The 24,291-nt window shown below is 38.4% G+C and overlaps 1 protein-coding gene across 1 annotated transcript; it reads right to left on the minus strand.

Moving 5' to 3' along the window:
• Window positions 1-1,464: 1,464 nt before the first annotated feature.
• On the minus strand, window positions 1,465-23,567 carry LOC129900077 (iron-sulfur assembly protein IscA-like 3, mitochondrial). The gene is made up of 3 exons (XM_055975046.1): window positions 23,321-23,567; window positions 3,220-3,337; window positions 1,465-1,776 (listed from the first exon to the last, which is right to left on the minus strand). The coding sequence occupies exons 1-3, from the start codon at window positions 23,460-23,462 to the stop codon at window positions 1,662-1,664; spliced, it is 375 nt and encodes a 124-aa protein (XP_055831021.1). The 5' UTR covers window positions 23,463-23,567; the 3' UTR covers window positions 1,465-1,661.
• Between the last annotated feature and the right edge of the window lie 724 nt (window positions 23,568-24,291).

The following is a 24,291-nucleotide window of genomic DNA, read 5'->3' on the forward strand; positions in this document are numbered from 1 at the left end:
GAACGAAATATTCCTTCCATTATTTGATGTGACATAGTATATTTTTGTCTTAATTAATGTGATTTTTTTCCTTTTTAGTTAGTGTCAAATTTTTACTTTTTTTTATTCAACGAATAACATTTTAACTTTAAAAAAGAAATTACGAAAGCAAAACCTTGTTAATTGACTAATTAAATTGTGTGAGGGTCACTTTCACATAATCTAAAATTAATTTGCCTGCCAATTCTTTGGCTATGGCAGTCTTGAATTAGGTGGCCAAAACGGATGAGCAGAAGCAACAACATTCTTGTAACAAGAAAAAGCAACTTAACTTATTAGTTCAAATATAGAAAATTTAAAATAATTCAAATCGATTAATTCAAAATTGAACTTGAAAGTTTGGATCGAATTTGAATTACATTTTGCGAGAACCAAAAATCAAAAATATAAAATCAACAATTCCAAAATTCGATTCAGCCCGATCCGTGCACAACCCTAAATATACAAGTACTAGCTAACTATCTGTCATGACTTTGGAGAATTTTAGTAGCTCAATAAGTTGACTACCTGAACTTTCATTTTGCTAGTGAAAATTCGATTTCCCACCTTGTTATTCTTTCTCATTTGATTCCGCACCTTTTTATCCCTTTTTGTTCGATTTCCCACCTTGTAATTCTCTCTCGTTCGATTACCCACCTTGTAATTTCCTCGCCTGAACCAAATTATTTTTTAAAATGATAATAATTTGTCTTTACCTTTTTACATAGTTGAACAAACCAACATTTTTTCCATCACGGCAAAATGTCATCTTTTTTTTGGATAAATCTATCCATAGTCATGAAAGACAACCAACCACCAACAAAATCCTTTGTTCTTTTCTCTTATATAAATAAATATATATATTTTCTCATTTAATTAGCAGAAAAAAATTGTCATTTCTTTTTGGTTTTATAGGTCCAATATTTGAGTCTTCACAGACTATAAATAACTTCACTTTTTTTGATTATAAGTTCATTCAACTTTCAAGAACTTTGTGTATAACATCATGAAGTATGTGAAGCTTTACAAATTCCATGGAAGCCAAGAAGATGAATTGTCAAGTGGCAGCACTGCTCAGAAGAATCATGAGTTAGCAGATGATCATGACAAGCAGAAGGTGAAAAGATTCAAAGCAGCCATGCAAAGAGTGATACTAAAATTTGAGTCCAAAAAATCTCACGTGCAAAATCCAGTTCGGTCGGAAAAATCTAGTTCTATCTCATCTGAATAAAAATTAAACGGGTAATAAGGTGTATATATATATATTGTTCATTTGTATCGGTTTCATGGTTTATTATGGTGTAATGTATCTTTTATCCATAGTCAAAAATTGAAATTTCATGTTATTATGAACTAGTCACTAATCAAATATCAAAACTTATAGTCTAATGGTATCAGTGAGAATCTTCAACGTAATTAGTGTGAGTTCGATTTTCATTGTTCTACTTTCACCTTTCCATGGCGAAAGAAATCTTATTCTTTACAACAGCTAATGTACATAAGATTTGGATAAAAAAGGGAAGAAAAAATAACAAAACCTTCTGTTTCTGATCATTAACATTGTTGATTTGTTACTACAGATTGACTATATACTCACACTTCTAAGTGTATATATAACGTACATAATACGAGTATAAAATAAGCTATCGGCTTGATTTGCCGCGCAACTTAGCAGCTTCTGAGCTGGTTGTTGTCATGAAAGATTCTCCGCAACCACATTGTCCAGTTGCATTTGGATTGATAAATATGAACTCGGATCTGTTCATGAAATCAAAGGTGTCAGTTTTGATGTTTATGAGACACGAATAACGATAAACCAGAGGTAAATGAACAGTAATATCTTGGAATGCAAACAGGTGGTGCAAGTTAGTGCCACTAGAATTTACGCAGTTAAGTAAAGGTGGATCGGTTTTATGAGGACAAAGATGACAATGAATCGAACGGGAACAAGAAAATTGATTTACTTTAGAATAGAACTTGGATATTGAGTTACATAGGGAGACCGAAAACCTGTAAAAGACAGAATACCCTGCCCATAAAAGTTGTCACTCATCCAAACCACCTTCATCATTAACCGAAATACTACCAAACTAGAGACTGAATCCTGTGACCAACATATGAAAAACCACCTTCACTATTAACCAAAATACTACCAAACTAGAGACTGAAACCTATCACCAACATATGAAATGACCATCACAACAGAACAGTAGCCAACAAAGAGCAACTCTATTTCAAAGTCGAGCTCCAGGTTAACAAGTCTATCACTGGCAAAACGCAGAATAAGATTAGAAGCAGGGAAACAAAGCAATGGGATCGGGGGGGTTTACTCTGCCACGAAAATAAAAGAGAAAGCATATGTTGCTAGGGTAGGGTATCAAAATGGGAGACACAAAGAGGCCATCCACTATCAATCAACTGTTCTAGCAACCATCAGAAAAGTTTATTTGGGGGAAACCAGGGTGGTAATTCACAGAAAAAAGGAAAGACATGAATCATGGGTAAAGTCTGTATAATTTGAAAGAATATTTTCTTATATCCATAGGAATCACAGACACTGAGACGAGAGAAAGTAAAGAAGGTACATTGTATATTTGTATTAAGAGAATGAGACTTCAAATTGCATAGAAGAGACTGCACTAGAGCTAGACACGACACGCAAAAGAGAATCAGAAAATGTAATTGCTATTCTGTTATGCCTTAATTTTCCTTGAAGTGGAGTCTTAAAAGGACATGATAGGCTAGTATAGAGAATGTAACAACAAAAGTCGGCAGAATACTAAATCTAAGTCAACTTCAATTACATAAATCAACTGAAAGCTTCAGCAAAATAACAAAAAATAGCTCGTCTCTGCAGGGAAAAATAAAAGACTGCAGCTCACCTCAGCCTATTAAAGATCAAAGTTATGTCATAATCATATGGAGAAGCTAAAAAATTAACTTGCTTTAATATTAGCTCACAGAGATACTTAATGTCGGGACATGAGTCGTACTGGAAAAACTGGAAAGTTAAACTTGCTTTAATCTTAGCTTATACTTATAGTGATACTTAATCTTGTGATTTGACAGCTCTAAGAATAAGCATATAAGAGTGATCATAAGAAAAATATTACAAATGCAACAGTAGCACCATAAATAAAAGACATACTATGAGTCTATGACTATAGTAGTAAAATATAAGGCAGAAATACCATCTTATACCTGAGTTTATCATCAACAAAATCCATCTCAGTACCTATGACATGCATAAGTGCCTTTGGATCTATCAGTATCTTCACTCCCTTGTCCTCAATCACCTCGTCAAATTTTCCTTTATCGTCTGTACAAGCAAGGTCATTTTGGAAATCAATGGCATATGAGAGAATAAATTTCACCTATGGTTTACTTTTTCTTTGATAAATTTCGAAATTTCAAAAATGGTTTACTTTTCTTTAAGACATTTGACGAAGGGTATACCAGTTATTAAGCTATAGAATAGGCAAGTTCTAAAGGTAATTAATTATGATTAATCAGCAGAATAGGTAGAACTAGCTCTATGCAGATGTTGATAGCAGGGTATTGAAACTTTGAGCACAAAATAAATGTAGACTATTATTATAAACTTCATTACACCTTCTACACGCCTGCACACACACATTTGATGAGTGATACACTCTACTGATTTCACTCGGTGTGAAAAAACTTAAAATAATCAGTAGACCAATTATATATTAAGTGTGTCTCAAATTATGACAGAGACGGATGCAAGACACTTCTTTTTTGATAACCAAGAAATCCCTAAGCTAATGGCACAAGGTTCAAAATTCGATGGATAATAGCCACTCCTCCCCCATTCTCCACTTAAATAGCAAGCTTTTGTCTATGTTATGATTCAAACCCGTAACGTGCAACTAACTCACACAGCATGCGTGTTACACTCTTACCACTAGATCAATGCCCTGGGGCAAGACATTTCTTATACAACAGATGCAGTTAGCACAGGGTAAAAGAAAATCTTGGAGGATGGCAGAAGTGTTTGGAATATGGTTTCATTTTCCAAACAATTCTTTTTGGATCAATACTCATTTTACTAAACCAAATTCATCACTCCATAATGTTTGGTAACACTGGTGCAGAAGTCTTAGATTAGGCAAATCACAAATGAGCAAGCAAAAAGGATATGGTTCATCATTCTTGCTGATATTTGTATGGTTTAATATAACAAGGTAAATACTCCCTCCCTCCCACTTGTTTTTGACACCATTTATTAAGGAACGGTATTTAAGATGTTAATTTGACTTATGTATTTATAAATAGTAGGCCTACCTACAGGTACCCCGTGAAATTAGTCGAGGCACGTACAAGATGGCCCAGACACCATGGTTATAAATGAAATAATCGGTATTATTGAGTTTGAAATGGAGAATATCACGTTAAAGCTAAAAAAGATACATGGTTATATGAATTTGAATTCTTGAAAGTTAGTGCAAGTTGTATAAATAATATATTATTTGTGGAATGGTTCAAGCATTTCGGGACCTCCCAAAATGGAGATAGTGTTATATAAATTGGGGCAGAGAGGTAGATTTTATGTAATATATTTGTTGTCAAGATATTAGTTTCTAATAGATGTGAAAGAAAATCATGTGAAACCAATGTTGTAAAGTTAAAGATACTTGAGCTACAATGGCAATATCATTTTCATTTTTTTTTTCTTTTGAGAATGGTTACATTGAAGTATTGTTTTCGTATTCGCAAGCAACTTCAAATGACCTTAAAACAAAATGTGAACAAATAAGAAAACAGTATTTCAAACACACAAAAGCTTAAAATTTTCCCTCTATCCCAATACCATTTTTTCCATCTCATCTCTCATGCTCTTTATCTATAACCTATTTCTCTTTCTTTTGTTTCCACCCAAAGGCGGTTACGAATTACCAACAGTGCAAAGAGAAAAACCATACCCCAAACATTGGTAACAATGTACATAATTTTTCCAACATAGATTAACAGTACATAAATCATTCCTAAACAGATTCACCTTTCCCAGCCTCTTTCTACACCCCCCACGCCCTACCCTACCATCGGAGGATGAGAGGACTACAAGCCTGTCTACAAGCTCGGAAAAACCCAATAGCTTTGGCCCCGCATCTGTATTTGTGTTTAAAAATCTACTTCATATGTATAACATCTCAGATTTGTAGGAGCCAAATGAAACCAAAGTTTCATGTTCGTTTTTTGAAATTAGAGACCTTAAAAATAATGACTTCCCATCAACTATAACCCCTTAAATATTACTCAAATCGTTTGGGATTTACAAAGTGAAAGAAATCATTTTATCTACTAATACTGGTCAAATTGGCATACTACCAAATCACATCCCTATTGCCACAACTGTACATATAATTTATCCCGAATCCAGTAAACTATCCTTTTATTAAATTTTAGAACTCTCAAACTCAAAATCTTAGCTGCACCTACGCATCACTATAAGTGGTATAATCTATCTATCTATCTATCTATCTATCTATCTATCTATCTATCTATATATATATATATATATATATCAACCTTTGTTTCAAAGATATAAAAGAGTATCTAGTTGGCTACAAGAGGAATTAAGACATCACTCAGAAATTAAGCAGTCAGAAAAAGAACTAAGATTAGTCATAGATCAATACTTTTCATATCACCCAGACCATCATACAACATATCTGCAAACTCAATTAAACAATCTAGAAACACAAATAAAGGGAGTACTGAGTAGGATTTTACAACTATCATTTACAAATCTTGAATTTGGTATCAATTAATCTACTACTTTAGGATAAACAAAATAGATCCCCTAAAACACTTAGAATATTTAGATCTTAGAATACATCCAGAAAAGAAATACAGAATTATACATAAAACTAATACCATTAGGTGTAATTTCTCGCAAGGAGAACATATATTTTAAAGCCATAATTAAGCATACTCTAGAACAATTCTTCAAAGATCAGGGATGTGATAAGCATGTTATTAGTAAAGACAGTTCAGATCCAGAAAATGGAAGAGTTCAATCAGACGAAGACACAAATACAAGCCCGATAAGAACACCCAGCTAATTAAATCGATGTTTTAATAAGGTAATATTTCGATATGATAGTCTATGTTATCAATTAATTGATACCAAATTCAAGATTTGTAAATGATAGTTATAAAATCCTACTCAGTACTCCCTCTCTCAACTTGTCTTTGTCATATTTTTCTCTTAGTTTTACCATAATTTCCCATCTTTTTTTTAAACTGAAGTACGTGGTGTTGTTACACCAGATCTACGAGTCTCTCGAAGGACTCTTTCGGTTGATAGTTCTGGTTTCCAGCCTTTCATCTCTTCTTCTTAACTTATTTTTAACAACTTCATCTTTAACCCCACCCCGGATATATCTGGCCACAATTATGTCCTTTGTTTAAATGGACTGTCAAGGCCAATTCAAATTCCTAGGAATTTACAGGTTAATCCATAGTCGTTAAAAATTAAGAAGCTAACCATATACTAAGGGTATCAAAATTAAATATGTACAAACATTTACATGGTAAAGCATAAACATAAGCATAGACATAAACACATATTTTTGGGGAAAAATTAATTTGTAAAACTTAATAAGACTTACATGACTTTGACTGAGAGAGGTTTCCCTTTCGGGAACCCCGAAGGTCTCTGAGATAGAACTTAAAGCACAACCACACACTTCTTATTATATAAACTGCTTTAGTACAAATTATACAAAGGTTTTTGGGAAAGGGATTTGGTGTTTTTACAAGAGAAGGGGGATATGTTGGAGGGTTTTTCTCACACTTAAACTTGGAGCGTCTCTCTCTAGAATTCTGTCTTTCTAATTCACACAACTATCTCTTATATAGAGGTAGAGATAGCAAAATGAAAGGATTAAAACATCACTACGTGGCCTCTTTTTTGGATGGCCGACACTTGTTGATAAGGTTTAATAATGCGCGTCGGGTGCTCATTGAGCCCCATCGTCACATGCATTATTAATTTATCTTTTTTGACTGACAATCTACAGACGCGTGCTTTTGTCAACAGTTTTTCCCTCTTTTGGAGGGTAGTAATAAAGTGACAACACTCATAATACCCGTGGGCATACCCACATAGCACACCTATTCACTTATCTTTATGTCCTTGTCTTTTCTCTTTATGTCTTTGTCTCCTCTTCGTCTTTATCTTCTTGGATGCTTTTGCTTCTAAGTATCAAGATTATGAAGGGCAATAGAGTCAAAACTCATGCCTGAGTCGTTGTCTTCATACGGGTCTTGGGCGTCTTGGTAATTATTATTTCCATAGCCTTCTTCTGAGCTGGGTGTTCTTATCGAGCTTGTATTTGTGTCTTCGTCTGATTGAACTCTTCCATTTTCTGGATCTGGACTGTCTTTACTAATAACATGCTTATTACATCCCTGATCTTTGAAGAATTGTTCTAGAGTCTGCTTAATTATGGCTTCAATTTTATTATTTTTTTTCTTTTTTATGGCCATATTTCTTTTAGAACTGTCTTGGTAAAAAGTTTTAGGTAATCTTCTTCGTGAGGAAGAAGATTCCTCTTCTTCACTTTTTGGCAAAGTGACAGCCGTTAACGGATTTGATTTGTCTTTACCGGCTACCGTTTGCACCGGACTAGCTATACCTTGATCCGATATAGTAGATTTCTGAGCATTTAGAGGGGAATGCACACCCTTCTCATCCATTTTTGGTTGAGATGGAGAACTCAAGTCTTCTGTCTGAATACCTGTACTAGATTTAGCAACAAACTTACCTTGGAAAGTCTCCAGTTGTTTCAGACGTTTCATATTCTCTTGAATGAGAGCCTCATTTTTTGCATTTAGTCTTTTGAAGGCTTCGGTGGTCATGGTAGAACAATGGTCACAGAATATGATTTTGTCTGTGTCTTTCTGGATGTTGTATTGGGGTATTTGGGCTTGGTTTTGTCTGAGGGCTGGAGAAATGTAATAGTTTGGGCCTAGAATACCTCTGGCATAGTCTAATGCTTCTGTAAAATTATTAAAACCTTTGAAAAGCGAATTTTTTATCCCATTTATAGAGTCTACTACTTCCAACCAAGTCTGAAAAACTCCATTTGTTTTTCCATGTATGACTACATAGAATTTAAATTTATTTTCTCTATTCTTGTCTGAAAAATATTGACATAAAGCGTTGTTGGCTGCAATAAAATGTTTAGTATCTTGCTTGTTATATGCTATCCATAAGTTGTCTACTAAACATTTTTGAGTCTTATCTATATTAGATTCTGGGAGTATTCTAAAAGATAGGTTGCATTGAGGATAGGAGATTAAATTAAATTTACCGAAGTAAATTCGCTTCATCATCTCAATGGTTCCCTGAGGTCTAAAATTAATCTTACCAAGCAATGTCTGGGTGTATGAGTCTGCTGGGGCTATTCCCTTGCCTTTGTCTGCTGGCTGTTGGCCAGTTGGTCTCATGCTGAAACACAGTTATTTAATTAGTCTTTAGTTGCAACCTACTTAACTGATCAGCTAAATCATTATCTTTTCCCTTTACATATTCAAATACTATATTATTGTATATAGATATAACATCCATAAAATTTAGCCATCTTCTTGCTTCGCAATCCGTTCTTACTAACACTTCTAGTTTATTTAAGATGTATAATTTAAAACTGTTTAATCCATATATTATTGCTAAAACTTCTGCGTCTATACTACTCATATTTCCTTTTTCTTTATATTTACCGCTTTGATACGCACATATTTTTTCTTTATTTTTACTACTATATTTATTTGGTCTAGTTTTTAAAACAGCTCCCCATCCTAGCTGACTTCCATCAGTTTGTACTATTAAATAGTCTGTTTCGAGGGGGATTTGTAAATCTGGTATATTTTTAACCTTTTCTTTTATTTGCTAAATAAGTTTAATATCTTCTATATTAAAATATTTTTGTCCTTTGCTACATATTTTAGCATATAGCGGTCCTGCTATTTTTCCTAAATCTTTAATAAAATTTCTAGCATAATTTACTAATCCTAAAAACTTTTGAAGTTCTTTGGTTGTATCTAGTCTATCTGGCATGTCTAGTACCTTTTTGGCTATATGTGGTTGTAACTTGATTTTACCTTCTCCTATTGTTACTCCTAAAAAATTAATATGAGTCTTACATAGTTCCATTTTCTTTTTACTAATTATGATTCCATTTTTAACAAATAAACGAAACACTGTTTGTAAGTGTCCTAGGTGTTCTTGTATGTCTTTACTAAATACTAATACATCATCTACGTAAACTAGTACAAAGTTTTTATATTCTCCGAATATAGTACCCATTTTTCTCTGAAAAATAGGTTTAACCCGAAAGGCATAGCTAGCCATTCAAAATGTCCTTCTGGACATGTGAATGCTGTCCATTCTATACTTTCTGGGTGCATTTTTACCTGCCAATATCCTGATTTACAATCAAATTTGCTAAAAAACTTTTTACCTTGTATTCTATTTATTAATTCGTTTTTGTCTGGTAACTTGTATGCATCTGTTTTAGTGTTATCATTTAATCTTTTATAATTAATTACCATTCTTGCTGGTATCAGAGCTTCTCTTTAAACACAACACAATGACCGGCGTTGGAAACACCAAGGATAGAGTTGCTGCTGTTGAAGCGCTCTTGGGAATGGCTGAGTTTGCTGAGGACGAGACGACTGTGCTGCGTCGTCTTGACAGCTTGACTACAGAACTTGCTCGGTTTCGGGAGGTCATGAATGTAAGACTTGCGGAAAGTGATGATTTTCGCGAGGCGACCTTGGCTCAGATCGAGGATCTGAAGAGGGAAAACGAAACCTTAAACCTGGAGGTGGTGATACTCCGTAGGGCGATGGCGGCTGCTCCCCAAGCAGGCCATGATACGGACCGCTCAAAGGTGAAAATCCCTGAACCTAAGCCTTTCACTGGTTCAAGATCGGCAAAGGAACTGGAAAATTTTCTTTGGGACATGGAGCAGTACTTTACAACTGCTCGCGTTTCTGAGGCAGACAAGTTGGCCATCGCGACTATGTACTTGTCAGGCGATGCCAAGCTGTGGTGGCGGACCAGAGACGCGGACGACCTAAGTGCTGGAAGGCCAAGGATTGATTCCTGGGCCAAACTGAAGAAAGAGATGAGGGACCAGTTCCTTCCTAGCAATGCTTCCTGGATTGCTAGGGACCGATTGAAAAGGCTGAAGCAGACGGGATCAGTCAGGGACTACATCAAAGATTTCACGTCTTTGATGTTGGATATACAAAACATGTCGGATGAAGATAAGCTACACAACTTCATCTCAGGGATGAAGGCATGGACCCAAAACGAACTAAGGAGGCAGAATGTGAAGGACCTCCCTAGTGCGATTGCTGCTGCCGATTCGTTGGTAGATTTTCGCTCAACTCATGTGCCTTCTGAAAATCCAACTTCTTCGAAGTCAAAGAAGAAGAATGACAAAAAGGATTAGAAGAAGGAGGAGCGGAAAGGCGGGGCTGACAAGGGCAAGGCTGTTGCGGATGCTGGAAATATGAAAAAGAATATTTCAGCAGGGGACATGGGCTGCTGGACTTGTGGCGGTGCTCACTTGGCCAGAAACTGTCCCAATCGTGAGAGGGTGAATGCCATGCTTGCTGGAGGTGCAAACAGGGATGAAGATGGCGGGATTGTTGCTGCACTGGTGAACCCATTGGGTTTACTCACTAATATGACGATGGTAAACACTTTGGATGAGTCATCAGTGAACCCGCATTCTTTGCTGCTGCACGTTGAGATGCTGGTTGAAGGGAAGGTGGTGGTGGCAATGGTGGATACCGGAGCTACCCACACCTTCATTGATGTGAAGCTTGCTAGGAAATTTGGGCTGAGATTGACAAAGAGCCCAAATTTCATGAAAACTGTGAATCAAGTTGCCCAAAAGATAGAAGGCATGGCATATGATGTCAAAATCAGTGCTGGACCTTGGGTGGGAAGACACAGTTTGATGGTGATTCCACTGGGGGATTTCGACATGATCCTTGGAATCGATTTTCTGCGAAAGAACTGCTTCGTCCCAATGGCACATTTGGACGGAGTAATGGTTATGCAGGAACGGATGGATGGGTTTATCAAGGCTGTACATCCGCATGCTGTGGCGGAGAAAATTTGCAAGAACAAGGAACCCGTGGTATCTGCTATGACTGTTGAGAAGGGACTCAAGCGAGGTGAACTGACTTACCTTGTTGCTGCGGTGGAGGCAAAGCCTGATGTGAAGCTGATTGTGCCGGACTGTGTGGCAGCAGTTTTGGGGGATTTCAAAGATGTGATGCCCCCAGAATTGCCAAAAATGTTGCCACCCAGAAGGGATATTGATCACAAAATCGAATTGCTGCCAGGATCAATTGCCCCTGCACAGGCACCCTATCGTATGGCTCCAAAGGAGCTTGCTGAATTGAGGAAGCAATTGAATGAGCTGCTGGATGCTGGGCTGATTCAACCTTCAAAAGCTCCTTATGGTGCTCCTGTTTTGTTTCAGAAAAAACAGGATGGAACGATGAGGATGTGTGTTGACTACAGGGCATTGAACAAGGTAACTGTGAAGAACAAGTACCCTGTTCCGTTGGTGCAGGATTTGATCGACAGGCTGAGCAAGGCAAAATGGTTCACCAAGCTGGATTTGAGGTCTGGCTACTGGCAGGTTAGGATAGCAGAGGGGGATGAGTCAAAAACTACATGTGTAACTAGATATGGCTCATATGAATTTCTTGTTATGCCGTTTGGGCTGACTAACGCCCCGGCTACGTTTTGCAATTTAATGAATAATGTCTTATTTGAGTACCTTGATGACTTTGTGGTAGTGTACTTAGATGACATTGTGATTTACAGTCGCTCATTAGATGAACATGTTAGCCATCTAAAAACAGTATTGTCTAGGCTGAGGCAATATAAACTCTATGTGAAGATGGAGAAATGTGAATTTGCACAGCAAGAAATCAAGTTTCTTGGTCACTTGGTGAGCCAGAATCAAGTGAGGATGGATCCAAAGAAGGTGCAGGCAATTGTGGATTGGCAGGCACCTCAGAATGTGAAAGATTTGAGGTCTTTCCTTGGGCTGTCCAATTATTACCGCAAATTCATTGCAGGTTATTCAAAGAAAGTTGCTGTCTTGACTGATTTGCTGAAGAAGGAGGCAATATGGGCATGGTCTGATAAATGTGCTGGGGCGTTCAAGTTGTTGAAGGCAGCCATTGCTTCAGAACCCATATTGAAGCTACCTGACTTTGAATTACCGTTTGAGGTGCATACTAATGCCTCAGACAAGGCTATAGGCGGTGTGCTTGTGCAGGAAGGCCGCCCTGTGGCCTTTGAAAGCAGAAAATTGAATGATGCTGAGCAGAGGTACTCTACTCATGAGAAGGAGATGGTTGTTGTGGTGCACTGCTTGCAAACGTGGCGTGTGTATCTGCTAGGAACTAAGTTTGTTGTCAGGACGGACAATGTTGCTAATACTTATTTCAATACGCAACCCAAACTTAGTCCCAAGCAGGCTCGTTGGCAGGAGTTCTTGGCAGAATATGACTTCGTGTGGGAGCATAAGCCAGGAAAGTTCAACCAAGTTGCTGATGCTCTAAGTAGGAAGCAGGTATTGGCTGCTATGTATTCAATTTCCAGGTTGGAGTCTGATTTTGTTGATAAAATTAGACTGTGTGCGGCAAATGATTCATTATATGCTAAGTTAATGAGTCAAGTGAAAGACGGGACAGTGCGGAGGTACTGGATCGAGGACAATCTGCTCCACTTCAAAGGGGGGAGAATCGTCGTACCTCAAGGCGGTGGATTGCACAAGGAACTGCTGAAAGAGGCGCATGACACAATGTGGGCAGGACATCCGGGTGTTGAGCGGATGTTAGCACTACTGTCGCGTGGGTACTTTTGGCCAAAGATGGAAGATGACATAGAGGCGTATGTCAAAACTTGTTTGGTTTGTCAGCTGGACAAAACTGAACGTAAAAAGGAAGCAGGTTTGCTGCAGCCTCTTCCTATTCCTGAAAGGCCATGGTTGTCAGTTTCTATGGACTTTATCAGCGGATTCCCAAAGGTGAATGGCATGGCATCGGTGATGGTTATGGTAGACAGGTTCTCAAAATATGCTATCTTTGTTGCTGCTCCGGTTATATGTTCGTCAGATGTTGCTGCAGATTTGTTCTTCAAAAATGTGGTTAAGTTCTTTGGTGTGCCAGCTGATATCATTAGTGACAGGGATACACGGTTCACAGGTCGGTTCTGAGCCCATGCCGTGCCCATGCCAGCCCATGTGCTTTGCCAGCACGCCTGTCTGCACGTCTGTCAGGTGTCTGTCTGCTACACGCGCCCGCGCGCATCCGCAGCCCACGCTCCTGCCACTGACTTGCCTTGTCTTGCCTTTGCCTCAGCCTTTGGCCTTGGCCCGCCCATGCCAACACGCATGTCGGCCAACGCCAACCCCACTGCTCGCGCACATGCCCGCCTGGTGCCATGTGCCTTCATAGCCAACTGACCTTGCCAAGCCTTGCCAACACTCAAGGCCCTTGGCCTTTGCTTGCCTGCCATGCCATAGGCATGCCTGCCGCGCATTGCTTGTCTGCCCGCTTCGGCCAGTGACAAGGGCCAATGCACAAGCCCTTGCCACTGCCTTAGCCCCATACGCCTAGCCCGAACCTGAGGGTCTTACAAACCACCCCCACCCGTTGAACTCGACGTCCTCGTTGAGGTTGTTTTTAGGTAGTCCTCCAACTGCTTGTCGAACTGCCAAAGTGACTTGGTTTTCTCCCAAGTAGCGTCGGCCTCCTGCTTACCCTTCCACTGAATAAGAAATTCTGTCCGCCTATTCTTCTTGACGCCCAACACCCGATGATCCAGTATCTTCTCAATTTGGGCATCAAACTGTGTGCACACCACAGCCGGCGCCCGCTTTGACTGGCTCCTATCCGGATCAGCATCCTCATAAAATGGCTTCAGAAAACTCACATGGAAGGTTGGATGCAATTTCAACCTTTCAGGCAGCATCAACCTATAAGCAACTTCACCAACCTTTTGGACCACCTCAAAGGGTCCATCATACTTCGGAATCAACCCACGGTGCCTAAACTTACTTGTAATCTGCTTCCAGATTTGAGGGGTAAGTTTCAGCAACACCTTGTCACCAACACTGAATTCCAGCGACCTCCTGTGCTGATCAGCAAACTTCTTCATTCGTTTCTGGGCTTTGCGCAAACTGTCTTGCGCCTCAGCAAGCACTTCCTGCTTATCCCTGGCATATCTGTAAGCAGCAGGACACTTTCCTTGCCCTCTCTGCCTGGCAACATCTAGCGGTGTCATAGGTTGTCTGCCTAAGACCAACTCAAACGGGCTCATCTCTGTAGCTGACGACCTGTGCAAATTATAACAGAATTGTGCACTGTCCAGCAAGTCTACCCAGTTCCTCTGACTGGCCGTCACAAAGTGCCTCAAGTATTCTTCCAACAAGTGATTAATTCTTTCCGTCTGCCCATCAGTCTGAGGGTGATTCGCAGTTGAAAACTTCAGATCAGTCCCCATCATATTGAACAAAGCTGTCCAGAACCGACCTGTGAACCGTGTATCCCTGTCACTAATGATATCAGCTGGCACACCAAAGAACTTAACCACATTTTTGAAGAACAAATCTGCAGCAACATCTGACGAACATATAACCGGAGCAGCAACAAAGATAGCATATTTTGAGAACCTGTCTACCATAACCATCACCGATGCCATGCCATTCACCTTTGGGAATCCGCTGATAAAGTCCATAGAAACTGACAACCATGGCCTTTCAGGAATAGGAAGAGGCTGCAGCAAACCTGCTTCCTTTTTACGTTCAGTTTTGTCCAGCTGACAAACCAAACAAGTTTTGACATACGCCTCTATGTCATCTTCCATCTTTGGCCAAAAGTACCCACGCGACAGTAGTGCTAACATCCGCTCAACACCCGGATGTCCTGCCCACATTGTGTCATGCGCCTCTTTCAGCAGTTCTTGTGCAATCCACCGCCTTGAGGTACGACGATTCTCCCCCCTTTGAAGTGGAGCAGATTGTCCTCGATCCAGTACCTCCGCACTGTCCCGTCTTTCACTTGACTCATTAACTTAGCATATAATGAATCATTTGCCGCACACAGTCTAATTTTATCAACAAAATCAGACTCCAACCTGGAAATTGAATACATAGCAGCCAATACCTGCTTCCTACTTAGAGCATCAGCAACTTGGTTGAACTTTCCTGGCTTATGCTCCCACACGAAGTCATATTCTGCCAAGAACTCCTGCCAACGAGCCTGCTTGGGACTAAGTTTGGGTTGCGTATTGAAATAAGTATTAGCAACATTGTCCGTCCTGACAACAAACTTAGTTCCTAGCAGATACACACGCCACGTTTGCAAGCAGTGCACCACAACAACCATCTCCTTCTCATGAGTAGAGTACCTCTGCTCAGCATCATTCAATTTTCTGCTTTCAAAGGCCACAGGGCGGCCTTCCTGCACAAGCACACCGCCTATAGCCTTGTCTGAGGCATTAGTATGCACCTCAAACGGTAATTCAAAGTCAGGTAGCTTCAATATGGGTTCTGAAGCAATGGCTGCCTTCAACAACTTGAACGCCCCAGCACATTTATCAGACCATGCCCATATTGCCTCCTTCTTCAGCAAATCAGTCAAGACAGCAACTTTCTTTGAATAACCTGCAATGAATTTGCGGTAATAATTGGACAGCCCAAGGAAAGACCTCAAATCTTTCACATTCTGAGGTGCCTGCCAATCCACAATTGCCTGCACCTTCTTTGGATCCATCCTCACTTGATTCTGGCTCACCAAGTGACCAAGAAACTTGATTTCTTGCTGTGCAAATTCACATTTCTCCATCTTCACATAGAGTTTATATTGCCTCAGCCTAGACAATACTGTTTTTAGATGGCTAACATGTTCATCTAATGAGCGACTGTAAATCACAATGTCATCTAAGTACACTACCACAAAGTCATCAAGGTACTCAAATAAGACATTATTCATTAAATTGCAAAACGTAGCCGGGGCGTTAGTCAGCCCAAACGGCATAACAAGAAATTCATATGAGCCATATCTAGTTACACATGTAGTTTTTGACTCATCCCCCTCTGCTATCCTAACCTGCCAGTAGCCAGACCTCAAATCCAGCTTGGTGAACCATTTTGCCTTGCTCAGCCTGTCGATCAAATCCTGCACCAACGGAACAGGGTACTTGTTCTTCACAGTTACCTTGTTCAATGCCCTGTAGTCAACACACATCCTCATCGTTCCATCCTGTTTTTTCTGAAACAAAACAGGAGCACCATAAGGAGCTTTTGAAGGTTGAATCAGCCCAGCATCCAGCAGCTCATTCAATTGCTTCCTCAATTCAGCAAGCTCCTTTGGAGCCATACGATAGGGTGCCTGTGCAGGGGCAATTGATCCTGGCAGCAATTCGATTTTGTGATCAATATCCCTTCTGGGTGGCAACATTTTTGGCAATTCTGGGGGCATCACATCTTTGAAATCCCCCAAAACTGCTGCCACACAGTCCGGCACAATCAGCTTCACATCAGGCTTTGCCTCCACCGCAGCAACAAGGTAAGTCAGTTCACCTCGCTTGAGTCCCTTCTCAACAGTCATAGCAGATACCACGGGTTCCTTGTTCTTGCAAATTTTCTCCGCCACAGCATGCGGATGTACAGCCTTGATAAACCCATCCATCCGTTCCTGCATAACCATTACTCCGTCCAAATGTGCCATTGGGACGAAGCAGTTCTTTCGCAGAAAATCGATTCCAAGGATCATGTCGAAATCCCCCAGTGGAATCACCATCAAACTGTGTCTTCCCACCCAAGGTCCAGCACTGATTTTGACATCATATGCCATGCCTTCTATCTTTTGGGCAACTTGATTCACAGTTTTCATGAAATTTGGGCTCTTTGTCAATCTCAGCCCAAATTTCCTAGCAAGCTTCACATCAATGAAGGTGTGGGTAGCTCCGGTATCCACCATTGCCACCACCACCTTCCCTTCAACCAGCATCTCAACGTGCAGCAGCAAAGAATGCGGGTTCACTGATGACTCATCCAAAGTGTTTACCATCGTCATATTAGTGAGTAAACCCAATGGGTTCACCAGTGCAGCAACAATCCCGCCATCTTCATCCCTGTTTGCACCTCCAGCAAGCATGGCATTCACCCTCTCACGATTGGGACAGTTTCTGGCCAAGTGAGCACCGCCACAAGTCCAGCAGCCCATGTCCCCTGCTGAAATATTCTTTTTCATATTTCCAGCATCCGCAACAGCCTTGCCCTTGTCAGCCCCGCCTTTCCGCTCCTCCTTCTTCTAATCCTTTTTGTCATTCTTCTTCTTTGACTTCGAAGAAGTTGGATTTTCAGAAGGCACATGAGTTGAGCGAAAATCTACCAACGAATCGGCAGCAGCAATCGCACTAGGGAGGTCCTTCACATTCTGCCTCCTTAGTTCGTTTTGGGTCCATGCCTTCATCCCTGAGATGAAGTTGTGTAGCTTATCTTCATCCGACATGTTTTGTATATCCAACATCAAAGACGTGAAATCTTTGATGTAGTCCCTGACTGATCCCGTCTGCTTCAGCCTTTTCAATCGGTCCCTAGCAATCCAGGAAGCATTGCTAGGAAGGAACTGGTCCCTCATCTCTTTCTTCAGTTTGGCCCAGGAATCAATCCTTGGCCTTCCAGCACTTAGGTCGTCCGCGTCTCTGGTCCGCCACCACAGCTTGGCATCGCCTGACAAGTACATAGTCGCGATGGCCAACTTGTCTGCCTCAGAAACGCGAGCAGTTGTAAAGTACTGCTCCATGTCCCAAAGAAAATTTTCCAGTTCCTTTGCCGATCTTGAACCAGTGAAAGGCTTAGGTTCAGGGATTTTCACCTTTGAGCGGTCCGTATCATGGCCTGCTTGGGGAGCAGCCGCCATCGCCCTACGGAGTATCACCACCTCCAGGTTTAAGGTTTCGTTTTCCCTCTTCAGATCCTCGATCTGAGCCAAGGTCGCCTCGCGAAAATCATCACTTTCCGCAAGTCTTACATTCATGACCTCCCGAAACCGAGCAAGTTCTGTAGTCAAGCTGTCAAGACGACGCAGCACAGTCGTCTCGTCCTCAGCAAACTCAGCCATTCCCAAGAGCGCTTCAACAGCAGCAACTCTATCCTTGGTGTTTCCAACGCCGGTCATTGTGTTGTGTTTAAAGAGAAGCTCTGATACCAGCAAGAATGGTAATTAATTATAAAAGATTAAATGATAACACTAAAACAGATGCATACAAGTTACCAGACAAAAACGAATTAATAAATAGAATACAAGGTAAAAAGTTTTTTAGCAAATTTGATTGTAAATCAGGATATTGGCAGGTAAAAATGCACCCAGAAAGTATAGAATGGACAGCATTCACATGTCCAGAAGGACATTTTGAATGGCTAGCTATGCCTTTCGGGTTAAACCTATTTTTCAGAGAAAAATGGGTACTATATTCGGAGAATATAAAAACTTTGTACTAGTTTACGTAGATGATGTATTAGTATTTAGTAAAGACATACAAGAACACCTAGGACACTTACAAACAGTGTTTCGTTTATTTGTTAAAAATGGAATCATAATTAGTAAAAAGAAAATGGAACTATGTAAGACTCATATTAATTTTTTAGGAGTAACAATAGGAGAAGGTAAAATCAAGTTACAACCACATATAGCCAAAAAGGTACTAGACATGCCAGATAGACTAGATACAACCAAAGAACTTCAAAAGTTTTTAGGATTAGTAAATTATGCTAGAAATTTTATTAAAGATTTAGGAAAAATAGCAGGACCGCTATATGCTAAAATATGTAGCAAAGGACAAAAATATTTTAATATAGAAGATATTAAACTTATTTAGCAAATAAAAGAAAAGGTTAAAAATATACCAGATTTACAAATCCCCCTCGAAACAGACTATTTAATAGTACAAACTGATGGAAGTCAGCTAGGATGGGGAGCTGTTTTAAAAACTAGACCAAATAAATATAGTAGTAAAAATAAAGAAAAAATATGTGCGTATCAAAGCGGTAAATATAAAGAAAAAGGAAATATGAGTAGTATAGACGCAGAAGTTTTAGCAATAATATATGGATTAAACAGTTTTAAATTATACATCTTAAATAAACTAGAAGTGTTAGTAAGAACGGATTGCGAAGCAAGAAGATGGCTAAATTTTATGGATGTTATATCTATATACAATAATATAGTATTTGAATATGTAAAGGGAAAAGATAATGATTTAGCTGATCAGTTAAGTAGGTTGCAACTAAAGACTAATTAAATAACTGTGTTTCAGCATGAGACCAACTGGCCAACAGCCAGCAGACAAAGGCAAGGGAATAGCCCCAGCAGACTCATACACCCAGACATTGCTTGGTAAGATTAATTTTAGACCTCAGGGAACCATTGAGATGATGAAGCGAATTTACTTCGGTAAATTTAATTTAATCTCCTATCCTCAATGCAACCTATCTTTTAGAATACTCCCAGAATCTAATATAGATAAGACTCAAAAATGTTTAGTAGACAACTTATGGATAGCATATAACAAGCAAGATACTAAACATTTTATTGCAGCCAACAACGCTTTATGTCAATATTTTTCAGACAAGAATAGAGAAAATAAATTTAAATTCTATGTAGTCATACATGGAAAAACAAATGGAGTTTTTCAGACTTGGTTGGAAGTAGTAGACTCTATAAATGGGATAAAAAATTCGCTTTTCAAAGGTTTTAATAATTTTACAGAAGCATTAGACTATGCCAGAGGTATTCTAGGCCCAAACTATTACATTTCTCCAGCCCTCAGACAAAACCAAGCCCAAATACCCCAATACAACATCCAGAAAGACACAGACAAAATCATATTCTGTGACCATTGTTCTACCATGACCACCGAAGCCTTCAAAAGACTAAATGCAAAAAATGAGGCTCTCATTCAAGAGAATATGAAACGTCTGAAACAACTGGAGACTTTCCAAGGTAAGTTTGTTGCTAAATCTAGTACAGGTATTCAGACAGAAGACTTGAGTTCTCCATCTCAACCAAAAATGGATGAGAAGGGTGTGCATTCCCCTCTAAATGCTCAGAAATCTACTATATCGGATCAAGGTATAGCTAGTCCGGTGCAAACGGTAGCCGGTAAAGACAAATCAAATCCGTTAACGGCTGTCACTTTGCCAAAAAGTGAAGAAGAGGAATCTTCTTCCTCACGAAGAAGATTACCTAAAACTTTTTACCAAGACAGTTCTAAAAGAAATATGGCCATAAAAAAGAAAAAAAATAATAAAATTGAAGCCATAATTAAGCAGACTCTAGAACAATTCTTCAAAGATCAGGGATGTAATAAGCATGTTATTAGTAAAGACAGTCCAGATCCAGAAAATGGAAGAGTTCAATCAGACGAAGACACAAATACAAGCTCGATAAGAACACCCAGCTCAGAAGAAGGCTATGGAAATAATAATTACCAAGACGCCCAAGACCCGTATGAAGACAACGACTCAGGCATGAGTTTTGACTCTATTGCCCTTCATAATCTTGATACTTAGAAGCAAAAGCATCCAAGAAGATAAAGACGAAGAGGAGACAAAGACATAAAGAGAAAAGACAAGGACATAAAGATAAGTGAATAGGTGTGCTATGTGGGTATGCCCACGGGTATTATGAGTGTTGTCACTTTATTACTACCCTCCAAAAGAGGGAAAAACTGTTGACAAAAGCACGCGTCTGTAGATTGTCAGTCAAAAAAGATAAATTAATAATGCATGTGACGATGGGGCTCAATGAGCACCCGACGCGCATTATTAAACCTTATCAACAAGTGTCGGCCATCCAAAAAAGAGGCCACGTAGTGATGTTTTAATCCTTTCATTTTGCTATCTCTACCTCTATATAAGAGATAGTTGTGTGAATTAGAAAGACAGAATTCTAGAGAGAGACGCTCCAAGTTTAAGTGTGAGAAAAACCCTCCAACATATCCCCCTTCTCTTGTAAAAACACCAAATCCCTTTCCCAAAAACCTTTGTATAATTTGTACTAAAGCAGTTTATATAATAAGAAGTGTGTGGTTGTGCTTTAAGTTCTATCTCAGAGACCTTCGGGGTTCCCGAAAGGGAAACCTCTCTCAGTCAAAGTCATGTAAGTCTTATTAAGTTTTACAAATTAATTTTTCCCCAAAAATATGTGTTTATGTCTATGCTTATGTTTATGCTTTACCATGTAAATGTTTGTACATATTTAATTTTGATACCCTTAGTATATGGTTAGCTTCTTAATTTTTAACGACTATGGATTAACCTGTAAATTCCTAGGAATTTGAATTGGCCTTGACAGTCCATTTAAACAAAGGACATAATTGTGGCCAGATATATCCGGGGTGGGGTTAAAGATGAAGTTGTTAAAAATAAGTTAAGAAGAAGAGATGAAAGGCTGGAAACCAGAACTATCAACCGAAAGAGTCCTTCGAGAGACTCGTAGATCTGGTGTAGCAACACCACGTACTTCAGTTTAAAAAAAAGATGGGAAATTATGGTAAAACTAAGAGAAAAATATGACAAAGACAAGTTGAGAGAGGGAGTACTGAGTAGGATTTTATAACTATCATTTACAAATCTTGAATTTGGTATCAATTAATTGATAACATAGACTATCATATCGAAATATTACCTTATTAAAACATCGATTTAATTAGCTGGGTGTTCTTATCGGGCTTGTATTTGTGTCTTCGTCTGATTGAACTCTTCCATTTTCTGGATCTGAACTGTCTTTACTAATAACATGCTTATCACATCCCTGATCTTTGAAGAATTGTTCTAGAGTATGCTTAATTATGGCTTTAAAATATATGTTCTCCTTGCGAGAAATTACACCTAATGGTATTAGTTTTATGTATAATTCTGTATTTCTTTTCTGGATGTATTCTAAGATCTAAATATTCTAAGTGTTTTAGGGGATCTATTTTGTTTATCCTAAAGTAGTAGATTAATTGATACCAAATTCAAGATTTGTAAATGATAGTTGTAAAATCCTACTCAGTACTCCCTTTATTTGTGTTTCTAGATTGTTTAATTGAGTTTGCAGATATGTTGTATGATGGTCTGGGTGATATGAAAAGTATTGATCTATGACTAATCTTAGTTCTTTTTCTGACTGCTTAATTTCTGAGTGATGTCTTAATTCCTCTTGTAGCCAACTAGATACTCTTTTATATCTTTGAAACAAAGGTTGATTTTGCATAACCCAAATTATCCTAATTGATAAGCCTTTTCACTAATTCTTGAATGTTATACATGTGGAAGTATAAACACATATTTTTGGGGGCAAAATAATTTTTAATATATAAAGTTTTTACAAGTTCTTCGGGGGTTTTCTGAAAGGAAAACCTCTCTCGGTTTGGTATATATATATATATATATATTTACTTAAAAGAGGACCTAGTAATTTTATTATAACACACACTATATTTATTTTCTTTGTATAATTCTTTTGCTATTTCTATGACATTATCTACTTCGCATCCTTTTATGATAACATATATATATATATATATATATATATATTGATAATCCTGGTGTTCGGCCAATTTGCGCACACCTCAACTAGTTACACAGGGCTTAAACAGATAGTAACAAATCACCTAGTGTTTTTGTATAGGATGGAATTTGAACTTGAGACCTCAGTGTTCTCCTCTCACTTCATCGACCACCAGGCCGCACCCTTGGATACCGATTTTTCTATTTTAACCATTCAGGTAAGATTTCCAAAGGGGTTGCAAATGGATCCGCCGGTTCACCAATCATTGATGGTTCTAAAACGGCTAAGCCTACATTACATGCAATAGTACCTAGAATTACTACTGGAAAAATATATAAAAGATCATTGGGCCATGCGGGCTCGCTTTCAACCCCTATTTATATTTTGAGCAAAAGCAAAACCTTTATTTGAATTTTTAGTCATTCTATATTATTCAGGGAATAAGTGATGATCCGAGGATTCTTACTCAGGGAATCCTTGATTTTATTTAGGTTAGGTTTTTTTTTTATTGAATCATCGTGGATCATTATAATTAATTTATTTCTAAGGTAGTAGTAATCTATTACAAGTATCATCCAAAATCCGCGTTTAAGATCAATCATGAACTTCAAACTAACACAGAAAATAAGGAAAATCAGGAGAAAAAAAACATAATGAAAAAGGGGGAAACCTGAATAATTGAGGGTATAAGACAAGCCATTACAGCCGCGAGATTTGACACCAAGCTTGAGGAAAGAACGCTGACGCTGCTCCAACAGCTGCCGTACTCTTGAAGCCGCAGCTTCCGTCAACGTTAACACTTGCTTTCTCATTTCTGAAAATTTCTCAGCTTTACCGGCTTACAGTAATCAGATGATGATGAAGAAGAAGAAGAAGAAGAAAAGGTGGCTTCATTTTGCTGGATACTGTAAATGGATTTTGGACTTGACCCGATTGGGAGTTCATGGGTTGTTATGAAATGGATCTTCTGGGCCTTGATTATAGGATAGTATTCACAAATAGCCACTTTTTAGGACTGCTATTTAAATTTTATCCAGTGTTTGCAAGTTATTTAATATTTTGGCAATTCGCATCCTATATAGCGTCCTCTATGTATTATATCACATATGATGTGCGTGTCTATTTATTTATCTTTATATAAATTTAAGTACTTAATTGTGTACACTCAAAGTTAGAGCGCATAAATAACAATTGAAGTCAAATATTAGAGCACATTTATGTATTACACCTAATACAATAATTATTTTTTTAATTGTGTCGGATTAAAACATAAATTCGTATGGAGTAACACATTAATTACATGAATGGTTACTTAATTTTTTTTAATTTATTACAATGAAGTTATTTACTATTTTTATAATAAAAAGTTGTTCAATTTTACATTACTATCATAATATACGGGAATCATTAAACTATTCATTTATAACAAAAAATACATACTCAACTTTACTTAATTATCTCAAAAAAATCACTTGAAAATACATGAGATATTACGAGCCCTTTTGGATTGGCTTTATAAATTGTTGAAAACTATTCAACTTTTTTAAGTGTTTGACTGATCAACTTAAAGTCATTTTGTGCTTAAAATAAAACTAAAAAAATATTTGGGTCTGTTTGACTTAGCTTATCTAAAACAGTTTA

The sequence above is a fragment of the Solanum dulcamara genome, chromosome 1 (assembly GCF_947179165.1).
Source record: "Solanum dulcamara chromosome 1, daSolDulc1.2, whole genome shotgun sequence".
Classification (NCBI taxonomy): domain Eukaryota; kingdom Viridiplantae; phylum Streptophyta; class Magnoliopsida; order Solanales; family Solanaceae; genus Solanum; species Solanum dulcamara.